At 41.8% G+C, this 16,448-nt stretch overlaps 1 protein-coding gene across 1 annotated transcript in view; it reads left to right on the top strand.

Moving 5' to 3' along the window:
• The window catches only part of GLDC (glycine decarboxylase), a 69,892-nt gene that overhangs the window by 40,061 nt on the left and 13,383 nt on the right, over window positions 1–16,448 (top strand). The window contains exons 9-16 of the mRNA XM_082257546.1: window positions 1,018–1,123; window positions 2,606–2,745; window positions 4,126–4,206; window positions 5,618–5,715; window positions 5,795–5,921; window positions 9,708–9,850; window positions 10,039–10,114; window positions 16,184–16,309. Coding sequence (XP_082113672.1) covers window positions 1,018–1,123; window positions 2,606–2,745; window positions 4,126–4,206; window positions 5,618–5,715; window positions 5,795–5,921; window positions 9,708–9,850; window positions 10,039–10,114; window positions 16,184–16,309 — 897 coding nt within the window. The remainder of the gene's footprint in view (window positions 1–1,017; window positions 1,124–2,605; window positions 2,746–4,125; window positions 4,207–5,617; window positions 5,716–5,794; window positions 5,922–9,707; window positions 9,851–10,038; window positions 10,115–16,183; window positions 16,310–16,448) is intronic.

Below are 16,448 nucleotides of genomic sequence, written 5' to 3'. Positions count from 1 at the left end.
CTCTCTCCCTCCTCTTCCCTCTCTCCCTCCTCTCTCCCTCTCTCCCTCTCTCTCTCTCTCTCTCTCTCTCTCTCTCTCTCTCTCTCTCTCTCTCTCTCTCTCTTCTCTCTCTCTCTCTCTCTCTCTCTCTCTCTCTCTCTCTATCTCTCTCTCTCTATCTCTCTCTCTCTCTCTCTCTCCCCTCTCTATCTCTATCTCTCTCTCTCCCCCTCTCTATCTCTATCTCTCTCTCTCCCCCTCTCTATCTCTATCTCTCTCCCTCTCGCTCCTTCTATCCCTCTCTCTCTTTATCCCTCTCTCTCTTTATCCCTCTCTCCCTCCCTGACTATTCTGATTCTATTCTTCCAGAAGCACATTTGTGAGGTCAGGGCTTCTCATCCAACATCTGTGCCTGTTATAGCTGCGAAGGGTGAGTCATTTTATGGTGGGGCATTGGGCAGGGGTGAGGGGGCGGGTATTGGGTGGAGCTTGGGCGGGACTTGTGGGAGGGGTTATCAAATTTACCTTCGGGCTGCAGCCCCTGGTCTTTTTACCACCTAGCAACGCCCCTGCTGGAGGTTAACCCCATCCCTTCTTAAAAGTGCAGCGACATGCTAGAACCAGACAGCTTACACCCATAACTGAAATATCGGTGTAATAAATATCCATTAAATTTGTCACTTTAGTATGCTAACCCTTAAAGAGTAACTGCATCCCATGATCTCCTTTGTGAGATTTCCCTCTACTTATTGTTCCCAGAGACCCAATCGCACATAATGGGAAAATCTCCCTAAAATTAGGGGAAATCCCACCAAAGGCGACAAAAAAAAAGCAAAAAAACACCAATAAAGGTTCAGACCTTTCTCTACTCTGTTTTATTTTACAGCAGGCCTTAAAATATCAGGTTGTATATTGTCATGTTTGAATTTTCAAGTGAGATGCACACCCAGAAAAGTGTAATCTTTTGTGATGAATTTTTGTATTTCCTATAGAGTAGTGGATGTTGTAATAACTGTTTTAGTTTATTTATTTTTGCAGGCCCTGCTAGCAAACATGGCTGCTATGTTCGGGGTCTACCATGGTCCAAATGGCCTAAAACATATAGCACGAAGAGTTCACAATGCTACATTGATACTTGCAGAAGGTGTGTATAGAGGGGTTTTCCAGCAATAAATGATTGGTGAATTTTAACTTCAACCAAACTTAAGGTTGCTGTTGTTGTGTTTTTTTTTTTTTTGTCACGGGGAAAGTTTTGTCACGGGGAAAGGAAGTGAGGGAAAATCCTCCTGTTGGTGGTCACATACTGCAGTTAAATCTTGACTCCACCCCATGTATACAAAATAATATTTTCTCCCCTTTTGTGCTGGGTTTTAACTATATGAATTGTTAAAATGCTTAATAGATTACATTACTTTCTGTTCAGGTTAAAAAAAAAAAAAAAAAAACTGTGGGAACTGAGTTGGTTACGAAGAATATTTCAGCTAGTACAGAATATATACCATAGAATGGAAAAATGCTTGTAGGCAAGAAGGAACAGGAAGTGTGTTTTGTAGGACCACTGGGTAACATTAAAGGGTGAGAAAAAGGCCTGAAAACATTAAAACTAATGCAGTCACCTAAGGACTGGTAACCTACTGTATTACAGTTTTTGTTGAATTTAGATACACTTTAAGGTTGGCTTTGCATCTGTAAAGGCTGGATAATACAGGTAGCTGTAGTACGGTTATTTTTCTTTGTCCTAAAGTATCTAAGGGAGCCTCAATGTGTGTTTTTTTTTTTTTTTTTTTTTTTTTAAAGCCCTTTTCTACCTATCAGGGTTCAGAGCAAAAAGTAAAAAAAAAATCTACACACTAGGTGAAACGCTTCGGACAGAAAAGTACATGATTTTTGTTTTATGGAATTGGAACCTTCATATACAGAATGCTAATTCTGTGTATTCTTCCCCCCTCTCCGTAATTTGCATGGATAAAGCACAGGCTTGCTTTAAAGGTAGAGCAAAGCAGCAGGTTTGCTTTAACGGCATCCCTACTAGCAGAACATAGCCACATTTTCTTCATACCCCAGCCACTCTGTTTGGCCACTAGGCGTGAATAAAATGCCTGGTACTTCTGGGCTTGTGCACCTTTTCTCCCACATAATACTGTTGCTTGGTGATTGGTTTCTTAAGCAACCACCTCTGCCCCATGAAGGTATGGATAACCTTCAGCACACAATTTTGTTGTGCATGGGGTAGGGAATGGTATCTGCTATATGTGGGGTGGTGTTGGGGTGTTTTTTTTTTTTTTTTTTCCTTTCTTGATCTGGCCCATTGGATAAATCTCCCCTCAATTCCTGGTACAACCAAGATAGAGTGGAAATCTCCTGACCGTGAGGAGAAATATCCTCTTACTTAACTAGAAAAGCATTTCCTTTTGAAGATTTTCTTGCATCTCCTGTCTCCGTGACTACTTTAAAAACGTATACTTTCCATCCCTCTCCCCAGCATGGAACACAGACAGCAGTAAAAACTTGACAGGGTTTCTAAATTCTATCCAAAACTGGATGCCCCCCCCCCCCCCCGAAACTTTAAATGAACACTTTAACACCTTTTAGCTTTGTACCAACAGCTTTTATCATTTTGTTTCAGGTCTAAAGAGAGCTGGGCATCGGTTACATGATGAGATGTTTTTTGACACATTGAAGATACATTGTGGATGTCCAGTTAAAGAGGTTCTGGATCGTGCTGCACAGCGCCAGATAAATTTTCGTGTTTATAGTGATGGTTCAGTAAGTAATCCTGTCTTCTACTAGAATACACACATTTCTTTTCTGTTTTTCTGATTCATACTTGAAGTTGTTTGCTCTACGAAAGCCAAATCTGGTAAAGAAATGAACAGAGATTATATTCTGCCCATTTTCCAGTGTCTGCAGGGATGACATACAGCCTTATTCATTAGTGTTTGTTACCCCAAAATGTAATCTGATATGTGTATTGTACCATGTTGTTGTGTTAAAAAGTATCTTGTTCTTTGTATTGCTTCCTTTGTATGAAATAATTAAATACCTGGTGATCCTGCCAGTTCTCCTGTTTTCCTATTTTAAACTGACCTTTCTGGGCATAAAAGCACGTCCATCCCAGCATGGCCACAAATAATGGTGGCCACACAAAATATTGATACTTTAGGCCCAATTTGGACATTTTCACCTAGTGTATCTACTTTTGTTGTCAGCGGTTTAGACATTATTTGGCTGTGTTGAATTATTTTGAGGGGACAGCAAATTTACACTATATATATATATATATATATATATATATATATATATATATATATATATATATATATATATATATATATATATACGCAAGAGAACTTTAAATAATTAAAAATTAGAAATGATTATAATGAATATGCGCTCCATTCTCTATTGCCAAAAATAATAAAAAATAGAACACAGTGATGCAATGCATATAATAATGAACAAAAACATCAATGATTAGACAATTGATTATGACCATATATAAAGTGCACTGTGCTTGGTGCAAAAAATATCTGACAGTGACACCAGTGAATCAAAAACATCCACGACACAAAAAGTAAGGATGCAAGTCCTTTAGTGTGCCCAGCAAGATAAAGTGCATGTGAAAACAAATCCAAAAGTCTTTCTGGTGTATACTTCTTAATAACTCATAAGGGTTAATAACAATATTCCTGAGCTTCAATAAGTGCTGCATGCAGTCCCACGGTGTTCACACACAATCGTCAGATGGCAACTTACCAGAAAAGCATTAATAGCCAGCGTGAAATATAGGGGGTAAATTCCACTCCTTTAGATCTGGGACATTCACAGCTTATTCAGAGCGATCCATTTTCCATAGGGATATGTGACAGGATATATGAGCCAGAGACCACTATTAATCCTAAAGGAATCTCCACCTGACAGGTATAATGTGGGGTCATCATCTGGTGACTGAGGTTCAGATACTCGAAAAAGTGTGGCTGGGGTGGGACAATGCCTCCGGATCTGGATCTTGTTTGCAGCGCATACAGTTTTTAGTTAACTAACTTCCAGCCAATGAAGAGATTATTAGCAGTATTAAAAAATAAAAAAAATAAAATGCAAAGCTTTAAACTGGTTGGTTTTAATAGTTTGTGTATTATTTCGCAGCTTGGAGTTTCTATTGATGAGACTGTTAAGGAAAAAGATCTTGATGACCTTTTGTGGGTGTTTGGCTGTGAATCCTCAGCAGTAAGTCTAATCCAAAATGCATTTATCTGTTCCTTTTTCTGAAATAAAGTGATCCTTCCATTTAGTTTAAACTATATATGACTCAGCAGAGCAGCATTAGCAAATCCTTTTTATGGTTGAGTAAAAGTACTTCTTGCAACAAAAAAAAATACTAAAGTATTGTGGGCATTTCCCATTTCTAGGGACTGCAGAAAGTCTGTTTTCCATCATACAGTTCCTGTCTGACTGATAGACATAAATTGAGGTAAAAGGCAAAGGTTAGTATTATGCAGCACTACAAAAGAGGATCTAGTCACCATGTGTACTGAGCTGATATGGCTGCTCTCATGTACATATTGTAAGACACTGGTGGACAAGATTGTGGACAGTGTGTTTTACTATACACTGTCGAGTCTAAAGAGGATGCAGATCCAGGTACTGGTGGACAGGATTGTGGATGGGTGTGTATTGCCTATGTTTCTTACGTACGCATGCTAAAAAGGCTCCAGGGTTTATGGCTGATGTAGAAATATTTTTAATTTTTCTACATCATTACATACATCAATACATTTTTTTACATAGTAGCCAGGCCTAATTTTAAGTCTCTGCTGCCTACGGGCCTGAACTGACCTGAGCTTAGTTAGGTGTTTGGGCAAGCAGATTTTTTATTTTTGTTATATGCTTGCTGTATAAGTTTCCTTGTCTTGTGCATGGTTTATTGATGCCAAAACCAGAGGAGTCTGTTGCCCTTACAAATTTACAAACTTATACAGATTAATGTTTTTAATATTTTACAGATGCACATATGTCAGTGGCCATGGAGAGTAGTTATTTTTAACAATTTGAATGTTTAGTTATCAGTTGTAAAAATAAATGAAAATCTGCTATAGTCATTTTGCTTTGTGGACTTTAAAGAATTTAACCAATATTCTCCATCACCAGCCACTTGCTATCTTTTGAGCTTCTTTACATTGTCTCCCCCCTCCCATCATTGTTTGGGTTCTTGGCAGTTGGCGTGATCCCTACCGAGTGCACTGCGTTGAATATCATTGAACCAAATGATTCTGTTACTAGGCAATGTGTTTTGGTCTCAAAGCTACCTGCATTTTTGGATCTCTGCCCATAATAGTAGCCCACCTTCCCCCTGTGAATGGTTGAACCCCTGGGAGACACTGCATTACTCCTAAGCTGTAAATAATGAATGAAGGCTAACATGAGGAAGACTTGCATAATGGATGTGTACAGATGAGATCAGTATTAAGAATTTAGACTTTTCAAACGCTAAAATCACGTTTTTAGATCAAAAAAACTATGCAGGGCTGAAAATGTAAACCCCCCAACAAGCAAATCAGTCTTGTTGTTGCTTAGTATACCATTTGCTTTTACATTGTTCTTCTGTGGTGGTTTTGAAGTTCCCACATTTTTTATGCAGGAATTGGTTGCGGAAAACATGAATGAAGAAAATAAAGGCATCTTAGCCACTGCTTTTAAGAGGACTAGCAAATTCCTTGCACACCCAGTTTTTAACAGGTGAGTATCAGAAGATAGCAACATTTCAGAAGCTAAAACTACACTTATCAGCTTTCTAATTATGCTTTACTTTCCCTAGTTACCATTCGGAAACCAACATTGTCCGCTACATGAAACGGCTGGAGAACAAAGATATTTCTCTTGTACACAGTATGATTCCTCTGGGCTCTTGTACCATGAAGCTGAACAGTTCATCTGAGCTTGCAGTAAGGGAACACTATTCTCTGGTATATTCGTGCCAATATCAAGACTAGATGACATTTGGCTGCAGGTAGACCTGAAAGGAAACTTTTTTCATTTATTCGTTTTGGATAGCGTAAGGGAGGGTTATAATCCTTGTAATGTTTGTTTTTGCCATCCGTGTCCCATTTGGGAGATTTTCCTTCACTTTCTGTCCCATAGCCAAAAAAGGAAGTGAGAAAATCCGTCCAAAGTAAGGGAATCCCTGGTTGTCACCAAGATCACCATTGGAAGATATCCCCACTATTCCTGTTTCGGTGACATTCCAAAATTTGGAAATTTCTTCTACGTTAATGTAAGTCGATAATGGTAAACAGGACAAACAGAGGACGAATCTCCCTAACTGGAGCACAGACCGCAATAAAAATCTGACAGGGGTTCTAATCCCTCCCCACTCTATCCAAAACTAAATAAAAAATTTAGCCTTTAGTTATACTTTAACTCTAGGAAGAACATCTATCTATCTCTATCCTGGAATCCCCATCACTCCCCTGCTGTGTACCCGTTTTTTATATTCCTTCTATCTCTCCCCTGGCAACCATCACATACACTATTTTGCCAAAAGTATTGGGAATTCTGCCTTTACACGCACATTTTTCTTTACCATGTTTTTATTAAAGACTTTAAAAAAAAAAATAAAAGCAAAAACGAACAGTAGGATATAGGTCATCCATTTTCAGTAACAAAAACATTGGCAGACAATCAAACATATTAGTACAGAAAAAGAAAAATAGAACATTATAAAACTAGAAGTAGGAGAAACTCTGTAGTTTGCTTGTGATGTCAGTCATGCCTCCGGGGCATCCGGACACCCCTTAATGGGAGCCAGCTGTGTCCAGAAGGGGGGCAAGACCACTCGAATATGTAAGCGGGAGGACTGCATAAAGAGTTATCTAAAGTAAGGAGAGCTTCTCTCCTACAAAGTATAGTAGTAGACAAAACAACAACAAAAAAAAAGAGGGGGGTGAATTAGATAGAAAACGATGAAGGGAGGAAGAGAGAAAGGGAAGAAGAGTGAGGCCATCTCTGCCCTAGTGCGCCATGATAGTGAGTTACAGTTCAATAAATCATATGGTTGGTTGTGCTCACGGAAAGTAGTCCAGCCAGAGTCGCCAGGTGTGTAAAAATGTATCATGTGTGTCTGTTAATATTGCCGTCAGTTTCTCATTTACCAATGTACCATGCATCCTGCTTTTAACCTCATCGAAGTGGAGTCTGTGTCTTCCACGCCTTTGTGATTGTCTGCTTTGTGGCTGAGAAGATATGAGTCGCTAGTGTGCGCTCACGTTTAGTGACACCAACTATCGGTTTGTATAAGAGCGCCTCCCTGGGATCTTTTTGCAGATTTATATGTAGCACCGAATTACACGCACATGATTAATGGCATCCCAGTCTTAGTCCGTAGGGTTCAATATTGAGTTGGCCCACCCTTTGCAGCTTTAACAGCTTCAACTCTTCTGGGAAGTCCATCCATAAGGTTTAGGAGTGTGTCCATGGCAATGTTTGACCATTACTCCAGAAGCGCATTTGTGAGGTCAAGCACTAATGTTGGACGAGAAGGTCTGTCTCGCAGTCTCTGCTCTAATTCATTACATAGGTGTTCTATCAGGTTAATGTCAGGACTCTGCGCAGGCCAGTTAAGTTCCTCCACCCCAAGCTCATCCACATTGTTATTGCCAAAAGTATTGGGCAATAACAACAAATGATTTGGAGGGGGGATTATGGTGTGTTTTCAGGGGTTGGGCTTGGCTCCTTAGTTCTTGTGAAGGAAACTCTTAAGGCGTCGGCATACCAAAACATTTTGAACAATTTCATGCTCCCAAATTCGTGGGAACAGTTTGGGGATGGCCTCTTCCTGTTCAACATGACAGCGTACCAGTGCACAAACCAAGGTCCATAAAGATATGGATGAGCGAGTTTGGGGTGAAGGAACTTGACTTGCCTGCACAGAGTCCTGACTTCAGCCCAATAGAACACCTTAGGGATGAGTTGGAGTGGAGACTACCTTTCTCGTCCAACATCAGTGCCAGACCTCGCACGTGCGCTTCTGGAAGAATGGTCAAACATTCCCATAGACACACTCCTAAACCTTGTGAACAGCCTTCCCAAAAGAGTTGACTCTGTTATAGCTGCAAAGGGTGGGCCAACTCAATAACGAACCATACGGACTGACTGGGATGCCATTAACCCCTTAAGGACCAGGCCTATTTCTGACACTTGTTTACAAGTTGAAATCAGTATTTTTTGCTAGAACCCCCAAACATTATATATTTAGCAGAGATTGTTGCAATACTTTGTCAAACCATATTTGTGCAGCGGTCTTACAAACGCAACTTTTTTTTGGGGAAAAAATACACTTTTTTGAACTAAAAAATAAGAAAACCGTAAACTTAGCCCAATTTTTTTCTATAATGTGAAAGATAATGTTATGCCGAGTAAATGGATACCAAACATGTCATGCTTCAAAATTGCGCACGCTCATGGAATGGCGATAAACATTAGAACTTAAAAATTACAAAAGGCAATGCTTTAGAAAATTTCTACAGGTTACCAGTTTAGAGTTACAGATAAGGTCTAGGGCTAGAATTATTTCTTTCACTCTAATGATCCCGGCGATACCTCACATGTGTGGTTTGAACACAGTTTACATATGTGGGCGCGACTTGTGTATGCGTTCGCTTCTATGTGCGAGCTCAGGGAGATGGGGCGCTTTAAATTTTTATTTTTACATTGCCCCTTTTAGAAAAAATTTCTTTGATCACTTTTACTCCTATTACAAGGAATGTAAACCTGCCTTGTAATAGAAATAAGCAGGTCCTCTTTAATGTGAGATCTGGGGTCAAAAACACCTCAGACCTCACATTTACACTAAAAAAATAAAAAGTCCTTTTTTTTTTTTTTCATCATGGGGGGAAAAAAGGGCCCTTTAAGGCCGTTGGGTGAAAGCGACGTATGATGTCGCTCCGGACCGCCAAGGCCATAGTCGAGTGGGCTAGCTTGCCCTCACTTGACTTCCTGCCTAGGAGGGGAAAGGACCGGATCATTTTCCCCGTTACCGACGGCTCGGGTAAGCAGGGAAACCAACCTGGTGCCCCCTCCCGCTGCCCATAAAAGTGATCCTGCAGCAGATCTACCGCTGGGATCAATTTATGTGTAAGAGGACCGCTCGTCCTGTAAAAAAATACCGAGGATATGGCAGCTGCCATAACTCCAGTATTTAACGTCAAAGTAGCAACGTAAAAAACTGCGGCGGGTGGTCCGTAAGTGGTTAAAGTTTGTGTGCGTGTAAAGGCAGGTGTCCCAATACGTTTGGCAATATAGTGTGTGTTCCCCTTCGCCATCACCTCTGCCTACCAACCCCCCTTCCTATTTTGGCAATCTTCTGCTTTTTCTTAACCCCGTGCCTCATTATCCTCAAAGATAGGACTGTAAAATTTAAAACACTTTTTTTTTTTTTGTCCTATTTTGCTGCTACTTTTTTATTAAACATTAAACCTCTAATCTTTTATAATCTGCAATGCCTTAATCCTAAGAAATAGACAGCAAAAATATTTAGTGTATCTCTTTGTGAATTGGGTCCCTGGAGAAAGTCACATCTGCTGAATCAGTTGCAGGCATGAATGAATTTGCAGTTTCCTTGAGGATAACATTAGTTACAGTCTGGTAACAATGTAACCGGTTTGCTCCAAGTCTGATTAGTGTACAGGTTTGTGCATTTTTCATGTTTGTAAAGAAAACTTTTTTTTTTGTAGCCAATTACATGGCTGGAATTTGCCAATCTACATCCATTTGTGCCCTTGGACCAGGCTCAGGGTTATCAACAGCTCTTCAGAGAACTAGAGAAGGATCTGTGTGAAATCACTGGATATGACAATATCTCATTCCAGCCAAACAGGTGAGAATATAGTGCAGTTAAGAAGAGATATTGTGACAGGTTACCTATATTTCCTTGTTTAAAAAGGTGTACTGCGTGACAACACTTCAGATAAAATGTACTTCTAGATGTGAAAAATATGACTATACATTCTGCATTTAACCATCACCTATATAACTGTGGCTTATGTAGTTCTTTTGTATAATCAGTGGTGCGCAGGGTGAATATGCTGGCCTGGCTGCCATCAAGGCTTACCTGAATGGAAAAGGTGAACATCATCGCACAGTGAGTATGATTCTAGTAAAGTTAAACGTTTATGAAATTGTACTAATGAGACTGTAGCAGCATGCAGGCCAGGATGGCAAATACACCTTTATGAAATAGGTTAGTGTATCTAAGCGGCCTTGTGAACGGCTTAAACTCCCATTGGCTTTTCATATTTTAATTAAAGGTATCTGTATACATCAATCAGCCATAGCATTATGACCACCTGCCGTAACCTGTTGAGGCATAGACTACACTAGACCTCTGAAGGTATGCTGTGGTATGTGGTGCAAAGTCAGTAGCGGATCCTTTAAGTCCCACAGATGCTCAATTGGTTTGAGAGCTGGAGAATTTGGAGGCCAAGTAAACACCTTGAACTTGTTGTTTCCTCAAACCATTCTTGAATTCATCAGACTAGGCCACCTTCTTCCATTTCTCTGTGGTCCATTTCTGATGCTCACGTGCCCAATGTAGGTGCATTTGGCTGTGAACATGGGTCAGTATGGAAGTCTGCAGCTATGCAGCCACATACACTACAAACTGCAGGGCACTGTGACACCTTTCTATTGGTAACAGTGTTAATATTTCAGCAATCTGAACTACAGTAGCTCTTCTGTTGGATTGGACTACACAGGCCAGCCTTCACTTTCGTGCATCAGTGAGCCTCGGGGGCCCATGACTCCCATCACCGGTTCACCAGTTTGCCTTCTTTGGTAGGTCCTGACCACTGCAGACTGGTAACATCCCACTATAGTTACAGTTGTGGAGATACTCTGACCCTGTCCTTTAGCCATTACAATTTGGCCCTTGTAAAAGTCTCTTAAATCATTAAGCTTGTCTTTTTTTTTTTTTTTTTTTCTGCTTTCAACACATCAGCTTTAGGGATAATGTGCTCACTTGCTGCTTACCATATCTCACCCACTTTCAGATGCCATTATACCAAGATAATCAGTGTTTTTCATGTTACCCTTCAGTGGTCATTTTACAGTCTGTCTGTATGTGCAATGTGATTGCACCAAAAGTATGAAAGATTATTCTACATAGTTACATAGTCTGGTTGAAAAAAAAGACACAAGTCCATCTAGCTCAACCGAGGAGTGTGAGGCTGTGCTGTGAGGAGGGAGGAGAGAGCGTTCCCGGAAGCAGTGTGTGTGGGCAGAGCAGCAGCAGCTGCGAGCAGCAGACAGTGAGGGAGCTGTGTGGAGGAAGAGCCGCGGGTGATACGTGCGGGAAAGCCGCACTAGAAAGCTGGGTGCAGAGGACCTCAGGGACTGGTGACAGAGTGGCGGCGGAGGACGGACGTGAGTAGGGGACTGATCAGCTGATTGGGGAAGTAACTAAGTGACTGTGAACTGCGACTGATCGACTGACTGCGGCCTGCTACTGACTGCGATCTGTGACTGAGTAACTTTCTTGAGACTAAGTAGCGTGTGACTTTTTTGCGACCGAGTAGCGTGCGCCTGGGAGTAACCGTCGGGCAGGGAATACCTTGCAACTGGTGAGTATCTTAGCGACTGGTGAGTATCTTAGGGTTAGTATCAGGGTAGATAGAAGTAGTGTAGGTAAGGAATAGCAAGATGATACTAATTATCCCCATAGAGTAGAGGGTAATAATGTCTGACAGGATTGGGGATGCCACTCAGTGCACTTTTTGCTGCATGTATGCATTCCTTGATGAACCAGTTGAGGGCGAATACTGCTGTGCAAGATGTGAGCGACTTGTTTCTCTGGAAGCTCAGATCCTGGATCTAGAGAACAAAGTGGCAACACTGCGTAGCATCAACAACCTGGAAAGGAGCTTGGACATTACCCATCAGGTGCTGGCAGGGGCCGGCATAGAGGAGGGAGGAGTAGAGGAGACGCAGGCATCGGAGGTAGGCAGTTGGGTGACCGTTAGGAAGGGTAGAGTGAAGAGTGCCAGGGAGGCCAGTCCATGAGTTGGAACACCCCAACAAATATGCCAAGTTGCATGTTGATGGGGATATCAGCTTAGGGGTGGCAGTGCTCGAGCAGACGCCCTCCTCCAGCTGCTCCAAGAAAGAGCGGGGCCGAGACTCAGGAAAGTTGAGACAGGTTGTGGTAGTGGGGGACTCAATTATCAAGAGGACAGAGAGGGCAATCCGTCAAAACGATTGTGGTAGCTGAACAGTATTTTGTTTACCGGGCGCTCGAGTTCGGCACCTCGCGGATCGGGTAGACAGAATATTGGGCAGGGCTGGGGATGACCCAGCGGTCATGGTGCATATGGGCACCAATGACCAAGTAAGAGGAAGGTGGATGATCCTAAACAATGATTTCAGGGACTTAGGGAATAGATTGAGGAATAGGACCTCCAAGGTGGTTTTCTCTGAAATACTGCCGGTCCCTCGAGCCACACAAGAGAGGCAGAAGGAGATAAGGGGAACTTAACAAGCAGCTGTGGAACTGGTGTAGGAAGGAGGGTTCGGGTTCCTGGCGAACTGGGCTGACTTCTCAGTCGGCTACCGGCTTTTTAGTAAGGACGGGCTGCACCTTAATGAGGACGGTACAGCTCTTTTGGGGAGAAAGATGGCCACCAAGTTGGAGGGGCTTTTAAACTAGGAGACGGGGGGGGGGGGGGGAGGGCTCAGAAGTAGTCAGTCAGGAGAGAGCAAAGGACAGAAGGTATTATTAGGGTTAGCAGCGACAGTAGATCCGAAATATCAATTGGGGGGGTCTGTGCAGGCAAACCTCAGACCAAACAGGAATACAAACAGGAATAAAAATAAGCACCATTCACTACCAACTTCCACAAATCTAAGAGGGGTATATGCAAATGCCAGGAGCCTTGCCAATAAAATGGATGAGTTGGAAATGTTAGTACATGAGGACATTGACCTTGTGGGAATAACAGAAACTTGGTTCGACCCCCTCACATGACTGGCTGGCCAATATCCAAGGGTATTCTGTGTACCGGAAGGACAGGGTAGGAAAAAGAGGGGGAGGGGTATGTCTATATGTCAAGAATAATGTAAGGGTGATAGAGAGGAGTGATATTATGGAACGGATGAGTACAGAGTTAGAATCTGTGTGGGTAGAACTCCATAGGGAAGAAGTAAAGGGAAAAGTAATTGTGGGGGTTTGTTATAGGCCACCCAACCAAAGGGAGGAGGTGGAGCTGGAGCTGGAATTTATATCGCTGTTGGGTAAAGCGGCAAAGCTGGGATCAGTCATCATGTTAGGGGACTTCAATTATCCCAACATTGACTGGGAAGAGGGGACTACACACTCACAGAAGGACCGTCTCTTCATGGAAACCTTACAGGACAACTATATGTCTCAGTTGGTGGATTCTCCTACTAGAGAAAATGCAGTGCTGGATCTGTTGATCACTAATGACCCAGACCTAATCTCGGAGGTAGGAGTCCAGGACAACTTGGGCTCTAGCGATCACAGGATGATCACATTTAGCGTAAATAACAATATAACCAGTTAAGAGGGGAACATAAGAACCCTAAACTTCAGAAGGGCAAACTTTACCAAATTGTGCTCAATGATGGAAAGGGTAAATTGGGACCAAACTCTAGGAACACTGACCACGGAAGAAAAATGGGAATGCTTTAGGAACATATTAAACAAATGCATCTTGCAGTGCATTCCTATGGGAAATAAATTTAGAAGAGACAAAGCCAAACCTGGCTGGCTAAACCGTAATGTTAAACTTATTAGGGGAAGAAAAATGGCCTTCAAGAAATATAAATCAGAGGGCACATTATCGTCTTTCCAGCAATACAAGGAGGCAAATACGAAATCAAAATGGCTAAAATCAACTTCGAGAGACAAATAACGGAGAATAGTAAAAAGAACCCTAAGAAATTCTTTAAATATATCAACCGCAAAAAACAAATAGGGCAGAGCATGTTGCACACATAATTAACGATGAGGGGAGGATGGTTACAGAGGACACTGAAAAGGCAACCGTGCTTAATGGTTTTTTCTCCTCCGTCTTTACACAGGAAAAGGAGGGGTACACTGACCATGACTGTATGGTTAGCAGTAATTCACAGGACTTGCCGCTATGGCTTACCGAGGGTGAAATCAGGGAAAGGCTGGATAAAATTAACAAAAAGTAATCACCAGGCCCGGATAGCGTACATCCGAGAGTACTCAAAGAACTTAGTAAAACTATATCTAGACAACTGTTCCTGATCTTTGCTGACAGTATTATGACAGGAAATGTACCAGGGGATTGGAGGAAAGCTAACGTGATACCGATATTCATTAGGCATGTCCCGGGAAATTATAGTCCGGTCAGTCTGACATCGATAGTATGTAAACTTCTGGAGGTGATAAGGGACTATATTGTAGAGTTTGCTAAAGACAACAACATCATCAGCAGTAATCATCATGGGTTTACAAATGGGTGTTCTTGTCAAACCAATTTCTTAACATTCTACGAAGAGGTGAGCTGTGAGCTAGATAGGGGGAGACCAGTGGATGCGGTGCACCTGGATTTCGCTAAGGCGTTTTGATACAGTTCCCCCCAAGCGCTTAATTTATAACAAAAAAGGTCTGCAGGCATCGACCACAAGGTTTGCTCTTGGATACGGAACTGGCTAAAAGGGCGTGTCCAAAGGGTGGTATTAAATAGCATACTCAGACTGGTCTGGGGTTGTAAGTGGGGTCACCCAAGGCTCAGTCCTGGGACCAACCTTGTTCAATTTATTCATAAACAGCATTGAGGATGGGATCATTAGTTCTATATCAGTTTTTGCAGATGACACAAAATTGGGCAGGGCAATAACTGCACAGCATGAGGCAGATACCCTACAGAATAACCTGAACAAAATAACAGAGTGGGCAACGACATGGCAAATGAGGTTTAATAGGGAGAAGTGTAAGGTTTTGCACTTGGGGACTAAAAACCTAAAAGCACAATACACTTTAGGGGGGAACCTTTGGGGGATTCAAAATGGAGAAAGATCTGGGAGTCTTGGTATAGGATAGACTAAGCAATATTAGCATGCATAAAGAAAGGGATGTATTCCAGAGATAGAACTATAATCCTACCACTTTATAGAACTCTGGTCCGACCGCATCTGGAGTATTCTGTCCAGTTCTGGTCGCCAGTCCTCAGGAGGCATGTGTTGGAGCTGGATAGAGTCCAGAGAAGGGCAACTAAACTAATTAGGGGATTGGAGGACCTTAATTATGAAGAGCGTCTAAAATCGCTTAATTTATTCTCCCTGGAGAAGAGACGCCTGAGAGGGGACATGATAGCAATTTATAAATACCTCAATGTTGATCTCAGCATAGAAAAAAAGCTATTCAGTCGCAAGGATTGCATGAGGACTCGAGAACATACAAATGAGATTAGAGGAGAAGCGTTTTAACCTCAGGCAACGCAGGGGGTTCTTTACTGTTAGGGCTACAAGATTGTGTAATTCTCTACCACAAGAGGTCGTTTCTGCGGGAAGTATGGCTACTCTTGGACATACATCTGAAGGATCAGAACATTGAGGGGTATGAGAGATGATTACGGCCACGCACGCCTAATACAGGTTGAACTGGATGGACTATTGTCTTTATTCAACCTCAGCTACTAGGTAACTATGTATCCAACAAAAGGGGGGGGGACAAAAAAAAAAAGCATGATCCCAATTTTCTCCAGAGGGGGAAATATTTTCTTCTTGATCCCCAAGAGGCAATCAGATATTCTCTGGATAAACTTTACCTATAGCATCCAGTTAGATTATGTACATTTAGGAAAGAATCCAGGCATTTTTAAAGGAATCTACTGAGATGGATAGAAACCGCTCTTGAAGGAGTCTATTCCACATTTTCACAGCTATTACTGTGAAGAAACCTTTCCATATTTGGAGATGAAATCTCTTTTCCTCCTAGATGTAAAGAGTGTCCCCCTTGTCCTCTGTTTTGACCTTTAAAGTGAGTAACTCAACACCAAGTTCACTATATGGACCATTTGTGCATTTAAACATGTTGATCATATCCCCCCTTATCTCCTCTTCTCAAGAGAGAATAAATGCCTCTTCTCATTCTATGACCTGTGCTACTTTGTTAAGCAGTTTTAGATTCTCCAGTAATGGTAAAGCAAAAATAATCTGTTTGTAGGTCTGTCTAATTCCAAAGTCTGCACATGGAACCAACCCAGCAAGTGCTCAGATGGCGGGAATGAAAATTCAGCCTGTAGAAGTAGATAAAGATGGAAGCATTGATTTAGCACATCTGAGAGCCATGGTAAGTCGCACAGTGCATAAAAGGAAGCCTTTGTATAAGTAATAGAGCCTTGTGTCAGCTGTTATTTTAATGAGTACAAGTGTTGCATTATAATTCACCTTACAGTCTCTTGACTCCAGGGTTACTGGGCTACCCAGTT

Source organism: Pelophylax lessonae (genome assembly GCF_965119305.1).
Source record: "Pelophylax lessonae genome assembly, chromosome: 1".
In the NCBI taxonomy this organism is placed as follows: Eukaryota; Metazoa; Chordata; class Amphibia; order Anura; family Ranidae; genus Pelophylax; species Pelophylax lessonae.
This window is presented reverse-complemented; position numbering and strand designations above follow the sequence as displayed.